We start from the raw sequence: 15,700 nt of genomic DNA, 5'->3' as shown, positions 1-15,700 counted from the left end.
AGAAACATTCTCACATAAAACAAAATTAAAGATATGTTGTTGACTTATACAATTAAAAAGAAAAGACATAAATGCAACATAATGCCTATTTTGTATAATATGCAAGTAGGTTTCATTATTTGTCTAATTTTCATTGGGCGTGATTCACAATTCACTTTTCTGAATTTTTTTTTCAATGATCTTAGGCTCAATTTGACACTTGATATACAATACAAACTTCTAAAAACATAAACATAATTTGGCAAGGATTGGTCACCGTCAAACTCAATACCAGTACACTGAATAAAATAATCAGTAGAAATAATATTAATTTAAATAAGACATAAATATCAAAGTTTACGATCTTTTACAACAAGGAATTAAGTAATCATCTACGAATTGAATCAAATTCTAAAATTTGCTTGTTGTACATCAAACAAATAATACATATATGCAAAAATAACATATCAAGTTCTTCCTCAAACAGTTTTTTGCCCAATTTCAGAAACTAAAATTGGTTACAAACTTGTAATATCAAAATATTTGCATACACCAATAGCAGATATTCACAAAACTTTGAATTGGCCTTTACTCATAAAAATGATTCCTATCCCAATTATCTAACAGGCTAATAATACATTCACTAATCTAGAACAAAAATAACGAGTTCCTCTGCACAAGGGCGGAGAAAACAAGACAAAAAAAACGAAAAGTAGGGAGGGGGTTACAAGGAAGAGACGACGCTGTACACATACCTCTATATTCGTCTCTTTCCTAAGAAAATAGTAAAAATACCCTCTAAAAACAGCGGTAATATACAAGACCTGTGAAATGAATAAGTAAGCAATGATGCCTACCAATACAATTTTTCCTAATTTGTAACAGGACCTACTGAAAACAATGGATATCTATCTCCATATTCCAAAGCCCTCATGTATGACCAGCATCATCTGCAGACAAACCAAACAAAATTGAAGTCTTCTTTGCATACTGCCATGAGAAATATAGATAAATATGCACCAGAAAAATAAAATAGAAGGTCAGATCCACACAAGGGAAAAAAGAATGCATAATTAATAGGAATCCGATATTAAGCAATACATATAACAAAAGAGTACATATTCATCAGTGAATTCTAAAGGAGACACAATCACCACGTTAAGCATAAATGTAAGTCAAACGAAATACTATTTACATGTAAAAGTCATTCGAGGGGCCAAGTATGTATGGGTATGGTAGTGGCAGGGAAGTGAAAGGCAGATGTGAGGAGTGGAATACGTGAATGTGATTGAAGGAGGGGGAATTCGTATCAATATTGGCTACCCTGAGTGAACAAGCTGGCTCTTCCTTAGGAAAGGGGTGGTCTCCCTTTTCATTTTCTTGGGTCGCAGCCCTAAGAGATTAATACCTCGGATAAAGCTCTACTTCAGTACCGACATTGATTTAGTTTTACCATTCCAACATCAAAAAGAATTATTATTTGCATTTAAAAAATTCCATTGTCATTAAATACATAGCTGGATATAGTTAACAATGTCACACATAAAAGGGACCATCCCCTAAAATGACAACATCATAATCGCACAAATAGGGTGGTTGCTACAATATGAACTAAATATTTATACCTCACATACTAAACAAATAATTACCCAAAATTAAAGAAATTCATTATAAACAAGTCACAATTTACGTTAACAATTGTAAGGACCTAGAAATTGTTTTAAGAGTAAAAATGGTATACCCAAGATGAAGTATGCATATTTTATTATTAAAGCATATAGCTTAGAAATAGAAAAAATTAACTACTCAACCTTCATTTCAGAAAATTCATATCTCTGGAAACACTTTATCTTTACCTTCTTTGACTTCTCTCTGGAAATCTACTCATTCTTCTGTATATTAGAGCTATCATAGGAATCCAGATGGAGAAGAGAGCAAGTTTGTCAAATCAGAAGTTCTTTCTAAGTAAGTTGCTCTTTTTCCATTTTCTTTAGTTAATTTTGGAATGATTTGCATGCATGGGAATCGGGAGATCTTGCACGTGACTTCTCTAGGGAAAATTTGAAAGACTTTTTTTTCTCCGACATAATTTTGACATGATAAGATAAATACAATGATTTTTTAAAAGCCCATAAACTTGTAAACTTATTGCACAAGTTTCTACTATGCTTACGGATATAAGGAGCAAATCTTATATTACTACTTTCACTTTTTGGATAATAGATATATGGATTAGATTCTTTTTTGTTTGCATAACAATATGTTTAGACTATTAAATTTGACTAACCGTGTTTATAGATAAGTTTGAGTATACAAATATTGGTTATTAAATTAAATAATTCATAATGCTTTAATATATAGATTTGTGTCCCTATGTTCTATATTTTGGAGACTACGGATGCGAAAGTGTCCTTGTCTATGTGTCTATTATTCATGTTAGTATCCGCACTACATAGACTTTTGAGTATTTAAGTATCGGTTGTTAAATTAAATAATTCATAATGATCTAATATATAGATATGTGTCCTTGTATCCTACATTTTAGAGAAAACACGTGACAAAGCATTTGTGTCGTGTCCAATGATCATGTCAGTATTCGTGCTCAGAGATGACCCATTCTCTTATAGTATGAGAATTGTGGAGACAACACATGTCGAAGTGTTCGTGTTTGTCTCGTGTCCAATGTTCATGTCAGTATTCGTATTCATAGATGACCCATTCTCTTATATGAGCGTTGAGGACAACCACTCCTAACACAAGGTCCTCATGTTCCAACTTCCTCCTCCTTCACTAGGTATTGTCATAGCAAAAGTTTCAATAACTTCAATTTGATTGCCATCGTTCATTAAGTTAGGCACATGGATGAGTCTAGTGATTAAAACATCCATAGAAGATATTTGACCACTGGCTAGTATCTACTCACAAACATGATCAAAATCCTATGTAGGCTTCTCAATATCAAGACCATATAATATCTATCAAGTTTCTTGTTGAGATCCTCTAGTGAGTTCACCACTATAAATCTTAACTTCTACAACCCTAACCTTTGTCACGTGACACCATATCATGCTTAGTCTTTTTGGGAGAAGATACTCTGAGTTGCATCAAAGATAGGCTAAATATCATTACCAAAAAATGTCTTGCACATTCTTCCAAAGAGAGAAATTTATTTTGAAGGATCTAAGCATTTCTAAAAACATCAGGGTCAGCTAACTACCATAAAACAGCACATGGTTGGAAGTCAATCTTTAGCCACTCAAATCTATTTGAATCAAGAATAGAGCTGACTTTAGATTCTAAATGGTTGTGATATCCTTGACCAAGAAACCACAACTCCACATAGGCAAACCAAGGCCAATAATTTTTCTAATTGAATCTTGCACTTGTAATGGTAGCAGTAGCAGAAATAATAGGAGCAGAGCCTATTGAAGCCATCTCAAAGATGAAGAACAACAACCAAACTTGAGAAGAGAGAAGAGGAACCCTAAGACCTTGAAAGGGAGAATGTGTCCCAACACCAAAGTACATCAAAACAACGAAATGAGGTTAGAAAGGAAGACAGAAGAGGCCAAAGAGTTAGACAATTGAGCATAGTAAGTCAATTTTGTAACCCTCCTAGTCAAGATCCTTGTGAAATAGCAGTACAAATCCTAAAGTATATTAAGAATGCTCCTAGAAAAGGCCTTATTAAAAAAGAAAAGAAAAACCTTTGTTGGGTATTCCATCGCTAATTGGGAAGGTCACCAGAGTGATAGATTCTCCACGATAGGTTGTTGTTTCGTTGTTGGATGTAATTTAATATTGCAGAACAGTACCAAGACCAAATGCAAAAGCAAAATACAAGTTAATGACCGTAGTCACTTGTGAGCTCAATTGGCTATAGCAACTCCTCTAAGGGATTAAATTTGAAGAAAATTCCCAACTGCACCTTACATGTGACAACCAAGCAGCATTACACATTGCCTTCGATAATGTCTTTCATGAGAAGACCAAACAAAATGAGATAGATTATCATTTCATGAGAGAAAAGTTGAAATCTGGAGACATTACCAAATTTTGTCAACTCTACTGAACAATTGGCCAAAATGTTCAAGTCTATGAGGTGCAGATCTTTTATAATAAAATATATCTAAATTATATATGTATTATTGAGAAGAATGTGTTGACAACTCCATCAATTAGTAACAATTACTAAGTTGGATTGCAGTCTCTGAAGTAGGGAGGTGCAAACCCTATAAATGCATTCAAGTTTGTAGCTATATTCAGGGGATATATCTCCTATTTTTAAAATTCCAGGTTTCTGTCACAATGTCACTGTTGTCCAAGTGGATAATCATATACCAAGATTACCATGAGGGAAAACTCTTCACAAACTTTCAATAAATAAATTTTCAAGCTACAATTTTACATATTCCTACCATGAAAAGTTATCAATTTTAGGCCATCCTCCACAAACAGGATTCAGTAAAATATGTATTTCAGTAGTCACTAAATTTTCATAACACAAGGGCATAGAACATAAAAATACCTGTACCTGTACAACGGTAGTAAAAGGGTATAAGACTCCAATCCAGACAGAACCAAGCACACTCAGCTGCTCCATCAGTTAAACATCATCATTCCACCTTAGAATTGGGTGGCCGGATAAGCAAACTGCTCTGTCCCTGTTGCATATGTTTCACTTGTTGCTGAGGTTGATGTTGCAAAGCTACATCTTTTGGAGAATGCTGCTCCTGCTCCTGCTCCTGTTGCTGCTGATGTTCTGGAGACTGATATGACTGTTGAGTTGGGATAGGCTGTGGTAAAGTTTGTTGTTGGAGAGTCATTGACTGCTGCTGCCACTGCCCTCCAGAATTATGTGTATGAGAAGGTACGCTAGTTGGTAATTGCTGTGGTCCCATCCCTTGATTAATAGTCGGTTTCTCATTTCCAACATGTGTTGTACTGCCTAGAGAGCTCACTTGAGTAACTGGATTGGCCACACTGGAATCAAATGGTGATTCTGACGTTTTCCACTGAGAAGATGCAGCAGGAACAGTTACATTAGCTGCATCCATACAACCTGGAGACATTGCAGTGTTTGTCCCAACTTGGGAAGCACTGTTTGCAGGATGTTGATCAACTTTAGGTGAATCAGATTGAGACAAGTTTGACAACTCAGAATGCACCTGACAGTTTTGTTGTAAGATTCTTTGAACATTTGATTGAGTTTGGTTACTTTGCTTACACTGTGGCTGGGATTGCAGTGGCAGTTGATGATGGTTAGAAGCAACAGCTGTCTGTGGAGATGATGCCATATGGCCAGCAGTAACTGATAAAACATTTCCTGGAATGCTATTATCAGATGGAGATACCACTGGCTGAAGTTGTTTCAAAGAAGTGTTTGTTGGTCCAGAATGTAGCTTTTGCTGCAACTGGGAATGATTTGAAGAATGAGAAGGAACTACCGGCTTGGGTGGTTGATTTGGATTACCAGATCCAGGATATAAGTTTTGACCTTGCATCATGGACATGATTTGGTCCCCTTTCTCAACAGTTTGGCTTCCTGGAGGTACAGATAACCCATTTAGATGAGAAGAATCAACAGAGTTGTTCTGATGGACCACCATGTTTCCCCTTCCTAGTCCTTTCAGAAGTTTTGCCTGCTGTTGAGCCTGTGCATGCTGTGGCTGATTAGGATGCTGCCGACCTGGCTGTGGATACTGCCGCTGCTGTGGTTGCCGCTGCCGTTGTTTTGCTGCTTGGTTAGTCAATGCACTAGCACCAGGATTCCTGCTGAAACCATGTGGTAGGTGATGTTTCTGCTGTTGTTGCTGAGAAGAAATGGGAGTCAAAGGGGATGTTGGTGTTACAGGCGAAAGAGATACTTGCTGCGATGAATTTTGAGGTTGTGCCTGGGAATTATTTTGCACAGGGGATGGTATAGGAAGTTGGGACTGCGTCTGACCATGTTGAATCAAGGCACTCGACGCAGCAAGCTGCTGCTGTTGGTGCTGCAGATATCGCTGATGTTGCTGCAAGTGTCTTTCCTTTGCCAATCGGATGGCGTAGGCCTGTTGTGGATTAGTAGCATGATTTGAACCTTGAAGGGGACGGGGATTGCTGAGATGGGACTGTTGCTGAGATAATTGATGTGACTGCTGGGCATGCCCTGCATAAGACTGAACTGATGGTAGAGTTGTCTGATTATTAAAGGCAGAACTCATCCCACTAAAAGCAGGAATGCCTTGACTGTTTCCTTGTGTAACCTGCATCGTAGGAAGTTCTGGAACCATGGTTTGTCTTTGGTGTTCTTGATTATGGCCAGGCTAAAGAAAATCGGAAGAAATATTATTAGTCAGAATAAAATAGGATCACAAAAACAATGTTGACTGATGCACAAGGCGAAATCATTCAAAATAGAACCAACTTGCTGAAAATTGCCAAGTCAATAGAAGCTATTAGAAACAACGTTAAAAAGCTAGTATACTAGTTGGATGGATAATGCCACAAGAAATTCCAACTTCTAAATGTTAACTGTTATCCATAGAACCCAAATTAAATTCTAAGAGAGAATATGAACACTTCTCACCCTCATCATGTGTACAGTCTCCCGTGGTCTCAGCATTGAGTTGCTTTGTCCAGCACCAACTCCAGAGTGAATATTTACAGGGCTTGGCATCCCCACCATACTAGAAGAAAGCATGCCCCCAGAACTAAGCATAGATGATGATGGAATTCCTGGAAACCCTGGCCTAGTCATTGTCATGCTTCTGTTGATCCCACTCATCATGCCCATACCATTACTGCCAGGCAATATTCTCCCACCACCTCGATCACTTCCTGAAAGAGACCCAGGCACGGAAATGGTAGATTGCTGCATGCTTCTACTAGACAACATCTGATTATATTGTTGCATTCTCTGCTGTTCATCAACTGATAAAGGTGGAGTTCGTGAAACTCCGAATCTACTATCCCTAAAAACACATGTGATTCCCAAACATTGAATAACTGATAACTAATATTCCAACATTTAATAATTGGACAGCAAGAAACTCTAGTTATAAAATATTCTAACCTGGCAGAGGCCCCCAATGGACCAGAAGATGATAAGTTACTGCCAAGATTCACACCAGAAGATGATGGAATAGATGAATTCAACCCAGCTGAAGGATGCACAGGAGGAACAGAACTATGATTTGACATTGGTAAACCACCAGTATGAGATCCTTGATAACCAAGGGACAGACCATCTGGGCTTGTTTGATTTGAATCACAAAGATCAAGTGGCCTTTACCAGAAATCAAATATGATTAAAATACTAGAGCAGTTGTGCTAGAAAAAACAATGTACAGCCCGAATGTGAAAATTAGTAGACAAGACATGCTGTGCTAAATGAGAATAAACAGTAATTTAATAATATTCAAAATTTCAAACTTCAAAGTACACCCCCACCCCCACAAAACAAACACAACTTACGTCAAAATACTCCCATTCAAGTTGTTCGGACAGATTTGGGAAAGAGCAAACACATGCGAATTATGGACAGGTACTAATGGTTGGTTATCATTCTACATACAAACAAAAGGCATTTCAAATTAGTAGTCAGAAATTGAAAGAAGGGAAGGGGACAGGAAATAAAATGGTTAACAAAAAGTTTATGATTATAAAAACGACAGTTACAATTAAATGTCCAACATCCTCAGAAATAACTGCACTTTTGGAATCATCCAGGAAATAAATCATTAGATATGGCAAAGGCCAATTCTCAAAAGGTTAACCTTACAACAGCAGGAAGGGGAAGTTAATTAGGATAGCTGGATATTAGTTTGTTTGAGAAAGTAATAAATAAGTAGGAAGACTTGGTCTTGAGTCTCAAATCAGAAACCCCCAAAAGCCTGAATTGGATTTATTTGTAACTCGAGCAGTGGACCTCAAACAACACTCAGAATCAAGTGTAACAACTTTACCCAGCACAATTTTATTTGAAGCTGCATTGAGCCCAATCATGAGCAAATTTGGCCCGACACTGAACTCAGATGAGGGAAAAATAACAGGGTAACAGCAGTGGTTTTCAGTTGACTTTTAGTGACAATCTTTCGACAGAAGATGTGTCTTGGGATGAAAATGCAATCATGCAATACTGCACACGTAAGGTTTGGGGAAAAAGTATCATGCAATTTATCTGTTATCATTTGGCTCCATTCAACCTTGAGAAGAAAAGTTGACTGTTGGGATGCACAGAGTATTCTTAGCATTGTGAGGAAGACCAAGAAAGGATAGTTAGAATATTAGTTTGTTGTAGTAACTAATGAACAAATTGGAGCATATGAGAGGGAATGCATTCAAATCTGTTATCATTTGTAAGTTGACAAATAGTTCTTTGTAAAAGGAGAAATCCAGTATAAAGTAGAGGCCGAGAGATTTCTCTCTTTTTTTCTGTTCTTGGCTCCCAACAATAACAAAGCATGAAATTATAAAAAATTTGAATGGTCAAATGTAAAGGTAGATTATGCAAGCACAGATTTCTAAAATCACAGAACAAGTTCTTGACAAGAATGTTAATAATGGTTTTACAACTGAACAGGTAATAGAACCAATCAAGACAATTGTTCAATAATCAATGTCCAACTCTCATTGAATCATTGTTGAACCTATGTTAAAAAAAATTGAAAATAGATACAAATATTATCAAAGAAACAGAACATCTTGTTAGAATAATTACATCTATGTATTATCATTAAGTCTAAGCATAGGGTGTAAAGTGTTGGAAACATCTATTAGCTATACCTACAATCGTACCTAGTTTTGAATTAAGATGTAATTCTAGTTTTTCTATTATTGATTATGATATATGAGGATCTAGTCGAGTCTCTTCTTTTTGTTTTAAGTATTTTGTTACATTTAGTGATAAATATTATTGAATATTATTGAGGAGGAAACATCTATTATCTTATGAAAGACTCTACTGAATTGTTGTCCATCTTCACATCTTTTGAGTAAAATCAAGAATCAATTCGGTCAAGTAATCATAATTAGAAGTGATAATGTCAAAGAGTATTTATCATCCAACTTCTCTACTATCTTGAGTTCACATAGCATATTACATCAATCTACTTGTCCCCCCACACACCGCAGCAAAATAGTACCGCATAAAGAAAAAATAGACACTTAGTTGAGACTACTCATACCCTATCGCTTGGTGCAAATATCCTGTCCCTCATTGGGGAGATGTCATCCAAACTGCATGTTTTCTTATTAACAGGATGTTATCCTCCTCTCTCAATAATAAGGTTCCTTTTACAATTATTTTTCCAAATGATCATCGATTTCACATTTTTCCTCGTGTGTTTGGTAGTATTTGCTTTGTTCATGACATGTCTCCAGCCTGTCTGCAATCAAGTGCATCTTCTTGGGTTATTCTCGACTTCAAAAATGGTATTGATGATACTCTCCTAAAACCAAGAAGTACTATATGTCTGCCAATGTTACATTCTTTGAACAAACTCCTTATTTCTCTCCGTTTGTTCAAGATGTCCTTGTCATATAGCAAGTTATTCCTATACCAATGGTTAAGTCTTGTATTTCTAGGTGTTTCAACCAATTCTAGTCTTTATTAGAGTCCTCCTGGACAATCCTCACCACCTATTGATCTCCTTCAACACAGGACCTCAATGGATGGTCTAGTTATTCAAGAACAAGGTCAATCCTCTACTTCAAATTCTTCTCCCTCGTCTCAAGGCTTGATTAGTTGCAAAAGGGTACACTCAAGTTTATGGTCGAGATTATAGTGATACTTTCTCTCTAGTGGCCAAGATGACTACTATTTACCTCTTCTTTGCCATGGCAGCAATTCGTCATTGGCCACTCCATCAATTGAATATTGAAAATGCCTTTCTACATAGCGATCTTGCAAAGGAATTTGGTAAGGTTCGTAAGTTGTGTTGCTCTCTCTATGACCTCAAGCAATCTCCACGTGCTTGGTTTGGTAAAATCATCTTAGTTGTTCAAACTTTTGGGCTAAAATTCAAGGAAGCAGATCATTTAGTTTATTATAATACACCTATTGGGAAATGTATTTACCTATAGTCTATATTGATGATATAGTCATTACAAGAAATGATGTTGCTAGAATTTCTCAATTGAAGGAGTACTTCTGCAAACATTTTCAAACCAAGGATCTTGGAAGTCTCAAATATTTTTTGGGTATTGAGGTAGCTCAATCAAAAAATGGGGTTGTAATCTCTCAAAGGAAGTACACTCTTGACATCTAACAAGAGAGAGGTATGCTTGATTATAAGCCAATAGATAGTCCTATGGACCGGGATCAAAAACTAATGACGGAAGAAGGTGAATCATTCCCTAGTCCATGAAGATGTAGGCGGCAAGTTGGAAAGTTAATTTATCTTACTATTACGAGGCTTGATCTATCTTTTACAGTTGGAGTGGTTAGTCAGTTTATGCAGGCTTCATGTATTGGCCATTGGAAAGCCATCATTCGTATTTTAAGGTACCTCAAGAAGGCTCCAAGACAAGGTTTGATATAAGAAGATAAAGGAAATGTTCAAGTCTCGGGGGTACTATGATGCTAATGGGGAGGCTCCCCTATTGACATACATTCTAATGCGGGATATTGTGTCTTCCTTGGAGAATATATTATCTCATGGAAAAGTAAGAAGCAAAAATGTAGTGGCCCGAGCAACTACTAAAGTTGAATATTGGGCAATGGCGTCTCTTACTTGTAAACTCAAGGGTAAAACAATTTCTTCAAGAACTTAATTACTGTGAAATTCAGACCATGAAGATGTATTGTGACAACCAAACTACTCTCCACTTTAAATTAAATACAGTGTTTCATGAGAGGACTAAACTCATAGAAATTTACTACCATTTTGTTCGGGAAAAACTGTTGTCCAAGGAAATTTGTATTGAGTTTGTTGGATCAAATGACCAACTTCCAAATATGCTTACCAAGTCCTTAGGGAGAATTAAGATTGAGCTTTTATTCCAAGCATGGTACATATAATTTGTATGCTTCACGAGAGTGTTACATCTATGTATTATCATTAAGTCTAGGCATAAAGGGTGGAGTGTTGGATACATCTATCAATTGTACCTACAATCGTACCTAGTTTTGCACCTAGGTGTCTAGGGTAGTTCCCTTAATCTTCCATGTATTCTTGTATCAATTTTTACATTATAAAGTAAAAGATTGTGAGAGCGGTCATTTAAGCCCTCTAAAAATATATTCTCTCTCAGTTTGAATCTTAAGTCATCTTAGTTTGAATCTAAATTTTAAAAAGAAAACACCACGATATAAACTCATAATTGAAAAATAGTGAGAAGACTATATAAATTTATTGTGGTTTAAACCAGTTGATTCACAGGAAGGTTTGCTGGTCTAATTGGACTGGATGCATGACCAGATTTCCAGCTGAACCAACCAGTCCAGTCTAGTTTTCAAATCATAAGCTGTAATAAAACTAGATCTGAATGTCACTTTCATTAAACTGCAACTAGTGTTCAATTGAAGTTGACTCACAAAAATTCTACTGTAATCAATTAAGTTCATCATTGTTGATTGAATTAACCACTAATCCTCTGATTTAATTGGTCATAAATGTTATTGATGTATAATAAATACCATCTTCAAATGTCTTGCACATTAGAAACCACCTAACATAAAAGCTTTTGCTTAAAACCTGATTCCTATTGAAACGTTGCTTCTGCCCAATCTTGATAATTTTATCAAAATGAGACTTCAGAGTATCCTCCTCCATTGGTCCTTGCAAACGCTGAAACAACTGCCTGGCACTGCCCTGCTAAAGATAGAAAATAACCAACCAAAGTTGAAAACTTTTCCAACAATGAGGATCCACTAATATGTTAAGGCATAGCATGAAATAAATAATAGAAGTATCCATGCCTGTGGAATCCCAGGCAGTGTAGATGGATAAGACTGAGAAGATCCTGAGTCTTCAGCACTATCTGCACCGTCCCCAGCACTTCTATCCATCAAAATTTTGTGACGCTCCTTGCACTCTTTTGGCTTCCGAAAGATACACTGGAAATATTGCAAAATTGAATTACAGACCCATGAAAAAGAAACCTGAAAAATAAAGGAGAGAAAAGAAAGAACACTTCTGAATTCTCTATTTTCTCCTTCCGATATATTTGGACAATACCACAATTTGGGAATGAAAACAATGATTTTGGCGTAGACCACTCCACTCCACTATCTGGTGGAAGATACCACCACCATCAATCCCTAAATGTTTATTGGACTAAGGATTTGGATCAATCCAATAACCTAATCATAGTTTCCATTCCCAGCTAGCAGAGTATGGATAGCAGGATAACCACTATGCTAATAGTTTTTAAATATATTAAATAATTAATAATATATATATATATATATATACATATAAAATTTCAAAAACAGAAAAACAATTAAAAATCCATTCACAATCATACTATCCTATTGCCGATTTTTATTTTTCTTTTTTTCTTTCCTTTCTTTATTATTAACGTATATAAAGTCTACAAAATTGAAAACTAACATGATCCATGCACAAATGATGATAGATATCCTCCTTCAGTTTCATTGTTCTTTTCTATTTTATTTCCTTTCTTTTCTTTTTCAGATTTTCATTTTTTTTCCTTCTGAACATTAAGTCTAAACAGTTTCTAAAAGGAAAACAAGTAAAGGGGGTCCACAGAGCAAAGACTGGGGAATATAAACTGTAATGGTTCAGACTTTATATTCATAAGAAAAAAAAACATCGAGGAAAAAAAAAACTGAAGGATCACCATAGTGTAATGGTACACCGGAGAACAAAGCTGAGCGGATTAGGGACAGAAGGAGGCTGGGTCGTTGGAGAGATTGCATAGAAGTCAGTTATCAAATCTATGGATTCTGCACAGGGGTGCTTTAGGCGTATAGTAAAACTCAAAAGGAATGCAAATACCCAAAACTACCCTCACTAGAATTTAAAAGTGAGGTCTTTTTCAGATTTTCACCCAAATTTCAGATCCAAAAACCTAAACAGCTCCTTATCTCATCCCACACTCTGCTTCAAGACACGATGCCATGAAGTCTTCATCACAATGCAGCATCACTCCATCGCAATAGTGGCCACTACATGCACTATTGACTACCAGAACCCAATGAAAACAAACCAAAAAATTCGGATGGGTTTGGAACATTGGTTAGAATGGGAATGAAGTGATGAACTTCCGTCAATTGGGTTTGGACCTACTATTGACTATCTGAACCTAATGAAACAAAACCACGGATGGGTTTGGAACATTGGTTAGAATAGGATTGAAATAATGTAATTCTGTCAATTTGATTTGGATCTCGGAATTTGATTTGGAAAACCCAAACAAATGCAATCCACCAAATTAAAAATATCTTTATATTTTTATTATTAACCTTTAAATTAAGTCTTTTAGACTTTAAAGCATAGTCTTCCCCTATTTATTTAAATTTTTCAATTTTCAGTTCACACATCACACTTAGTCAATTTCTTAATTAACATATATTTTCATTTTTTTTATTTTAGAAATAAATTTGAGAAGACAATCCAACCATAGACAGATTGGCCCGGTTTGAGTTGGAGACACAAATAAGGGGGGAAAAATAATCTGAGCAGAACCAACTAAAATTGACAGGCTCAAATAAATAAATAAAAAAATTCCCTGAACTAGATCCAAACCAACTAATGTTCATCCGTAAGAAAAGCAAAGAAAAGAACAGATTAAATAAAGGGGAAAAAATGAGTAGAAGTAGAGAACAACCAAAAGAAAATAGAAGGCTTCATTAGTAATTTGGTCCTTATATTTTAGCCTTTAATTCATTTTGGCCCTATAATTTTTTGTCACTCAATTGAATCCTCATTATTTTTGGAATGACTCAATATAGTATCTTCCGTTAAATCCATTAAATTGACATTAACGCCATTTGAAAGCGTCACATGTCAAAATCTAAATCATCTCCCTTATAACCCCTAGGGCTTTTTTTCTCATCACCTCCCACGACCTTCCTCCATCCCAGCATCTAGCAACTTTTTGTTGAATTCAATCTGTTTGAGGCCTTTCTGATTTAGGTTTAGGCTGGCCAACCTTGCGTTTGGAAGGTAGTAGAGGTGGAGGGAGATGGAAGGAGCTGGAGAAAGGTGGAGGGAGATTGAGAAAGGTGGAGGAAGGTGGTGGGAAGTGAAGAGAGGTGGAAGGAGGTGAAGGAAGAGGAGGGAGAAAAAAAAAACAAAGGAGATCCAAGGTAAAAGGTCACCCTGATTTTGTTACAACACCTTGCAAACGAGTTAACACCATTTTAACATAACGAACCTGATAGGTTTACATCAGAAATAAATAAACATGGCAGTTAGTAAGAGGTGGTTGGGGGAGTTAGGAGGAGTTTCATAACAGTTAGGGGTAGTTTTTCTTTGGTAGTTGATGGTTTCCTTTGTTTGTTATGGTTTCATTTATGTCTTTTAAGGAGGGGGTGCATATTTTGGTGGTTGTTGAGTGTTTTATTACAGAAACAGGATCCATCCTATGTAAGGGAATGTTTTCCCTTGACTGCTGTTGATTGTGTATTTCCATTCAATAAAATTGTTTCCTCACTATGAGGATTCATAAATCTGTTGTGATTATTTATTCTGAGATAGTATCTAGGTTTCTTGACACAAAGAAACCTAACCGAACCACATTGAGTCTTTTTAAAAAAATAGGGGACCACATCTTTTAAAAAAAATAGACTCAATTGAGTCAAAAAATATATATGGACTAAAACGAATCAAAGAAGGACCAAACTTGAAAAAGAGAAATCAATTTTAATGGAGATGATTGTTAATTTGCTGACGTTATCTCTGAAGAATTCCTCACAGTTGTTGAGGCACAAGTGTTAGGTTAGACCACATCTTTTAAAAAAATAGACTCAATTGAGTCAAAATATATATATGGAGTAAAATGAATCAAAGGCTTAAATATAGGGACCAAATTACTAATTAAGCAAAATAAAATTTGAAAAAAAAAAATCAATTTTAATGGAGATGATTGTTGCTTTGCTGAGGTTATCTCTGAAGAACTCCTCACAGTTGTTGAGGCACAAGTGTTAGGTTAGTGGGTCATAGTTTTGTATCTCAAGAATACAAGACTTCTATTAGGGTTTTGTTAAACATGGCACAAACTTCTTTTCTTAGATCTTACGGTTAATATTGGGCCTTTGGTACCCAAACAATTTATTTTTCCTTGATAAATCTTATAGCTTATGTAATAGCTGCCGCACACATGCAATTGACACCACACGAATATCATGCTGACATTAATTGCAGATGATGCTATTAAAAGTGACATGGAAAATGGAAGAGACACTCCAAGATGGCATACCCTACCACCATGGTGGCCATAACCATTCTTTAACAGCACGATTCTTACTCAGCATTAAATGAGAGACACTGAATCTCTGAGCTTTCCCATCTTGGTGAATAACAATAAAAACAGGCATTATATTTTAAAATAAAAACTTGTGTGATAGAATGTAACAACAATAGAAGACAATTGCAGATTTATTTATGTCCTGCAATCATAGAACCTTTCCTATCTGATTAACTATATCAGCAAATAAAATACCTTGAATTGTATAGTACTGTTGATAGCATCACTAACAAGCTCCCAGTTTTGACCCATATCATGCACCAAGACAACAAGAGCCTGCAACAGATAAGAACAGATACCC

The 15,700-nt window shown here is 35.9% G+C and overlaps 1 protein-coding gene across 7 annotated transcripts in view; it reads right to left on the bottom strand.

The window, feature by feature from the left end:
• Positions 1-542: 542 nt before the first annotated feature.
• The window catches only part of LOC108328700 (chromatin modification-related protein EAF1 B), a 28,176-nt gene continuing 13,018 nt past the window's right edge, over positions 543-15,700 (bottom strand). For 3 of the 7 annotated variants that reach the window (XM_052873800.1, XM_052873799.1, XM_052873805.1), the window contains exons 16-23: positions 15,595-15,675; positions 11,885-12,067; positions 11,661-11,780; positions 7,438-7,529; positions 7,037-7,249; positions 6,551-6,935; positions 4,514-6,287; positions 543-929 (exon numbers count right to left, since the gene is read on the bottom strand). In XM_052873800.1, the coding sequence (XP_052729760.1) occupies positions 4,596-6,287; positions 6,551-6,935; positions 7,037-7,249; positions 7,438-7,529; positions 11,661-11,780; positions 11,885-12,067; positions 15,595-15,675 (2,766 nt within the window). In that variant the 3' untranslated portion in view covers positions 543-929; positions 4,514-4,595. Of the gene's footprint in view, positions 930-4,507; positions 6,288-6,550; positions 6,936-7,036; positions 7,250-7,437; positions 7,530-11,660; positions 11,781-11,884; positions 12,068-15,594; positions 15,676-15,700 lie in introns of all 7 variants that reach the window. The other 4 variants (XM_052873801.1, XM_052873802.1, XM_052873803.1 and 1 more) reach the window with 4 other exon arrangements.

This window comes from Vigna angularis, chromosome 2 (assembly GCF_016808095.1).
Source record: "Vigna angularis cultivar LongXiaoDou No.4 chromosome 2, ASM1680809v1, whole genome shotgun sequence".
NCBI lineage: Eukaryota > Viridiplantae > Streptophyta > Magnoliopsida > Fabales > Fabaceae > Vigna > Vigna angularis.
This window is presented reverse-complemented; position numbering and strand designations above follow the sequence as displayed.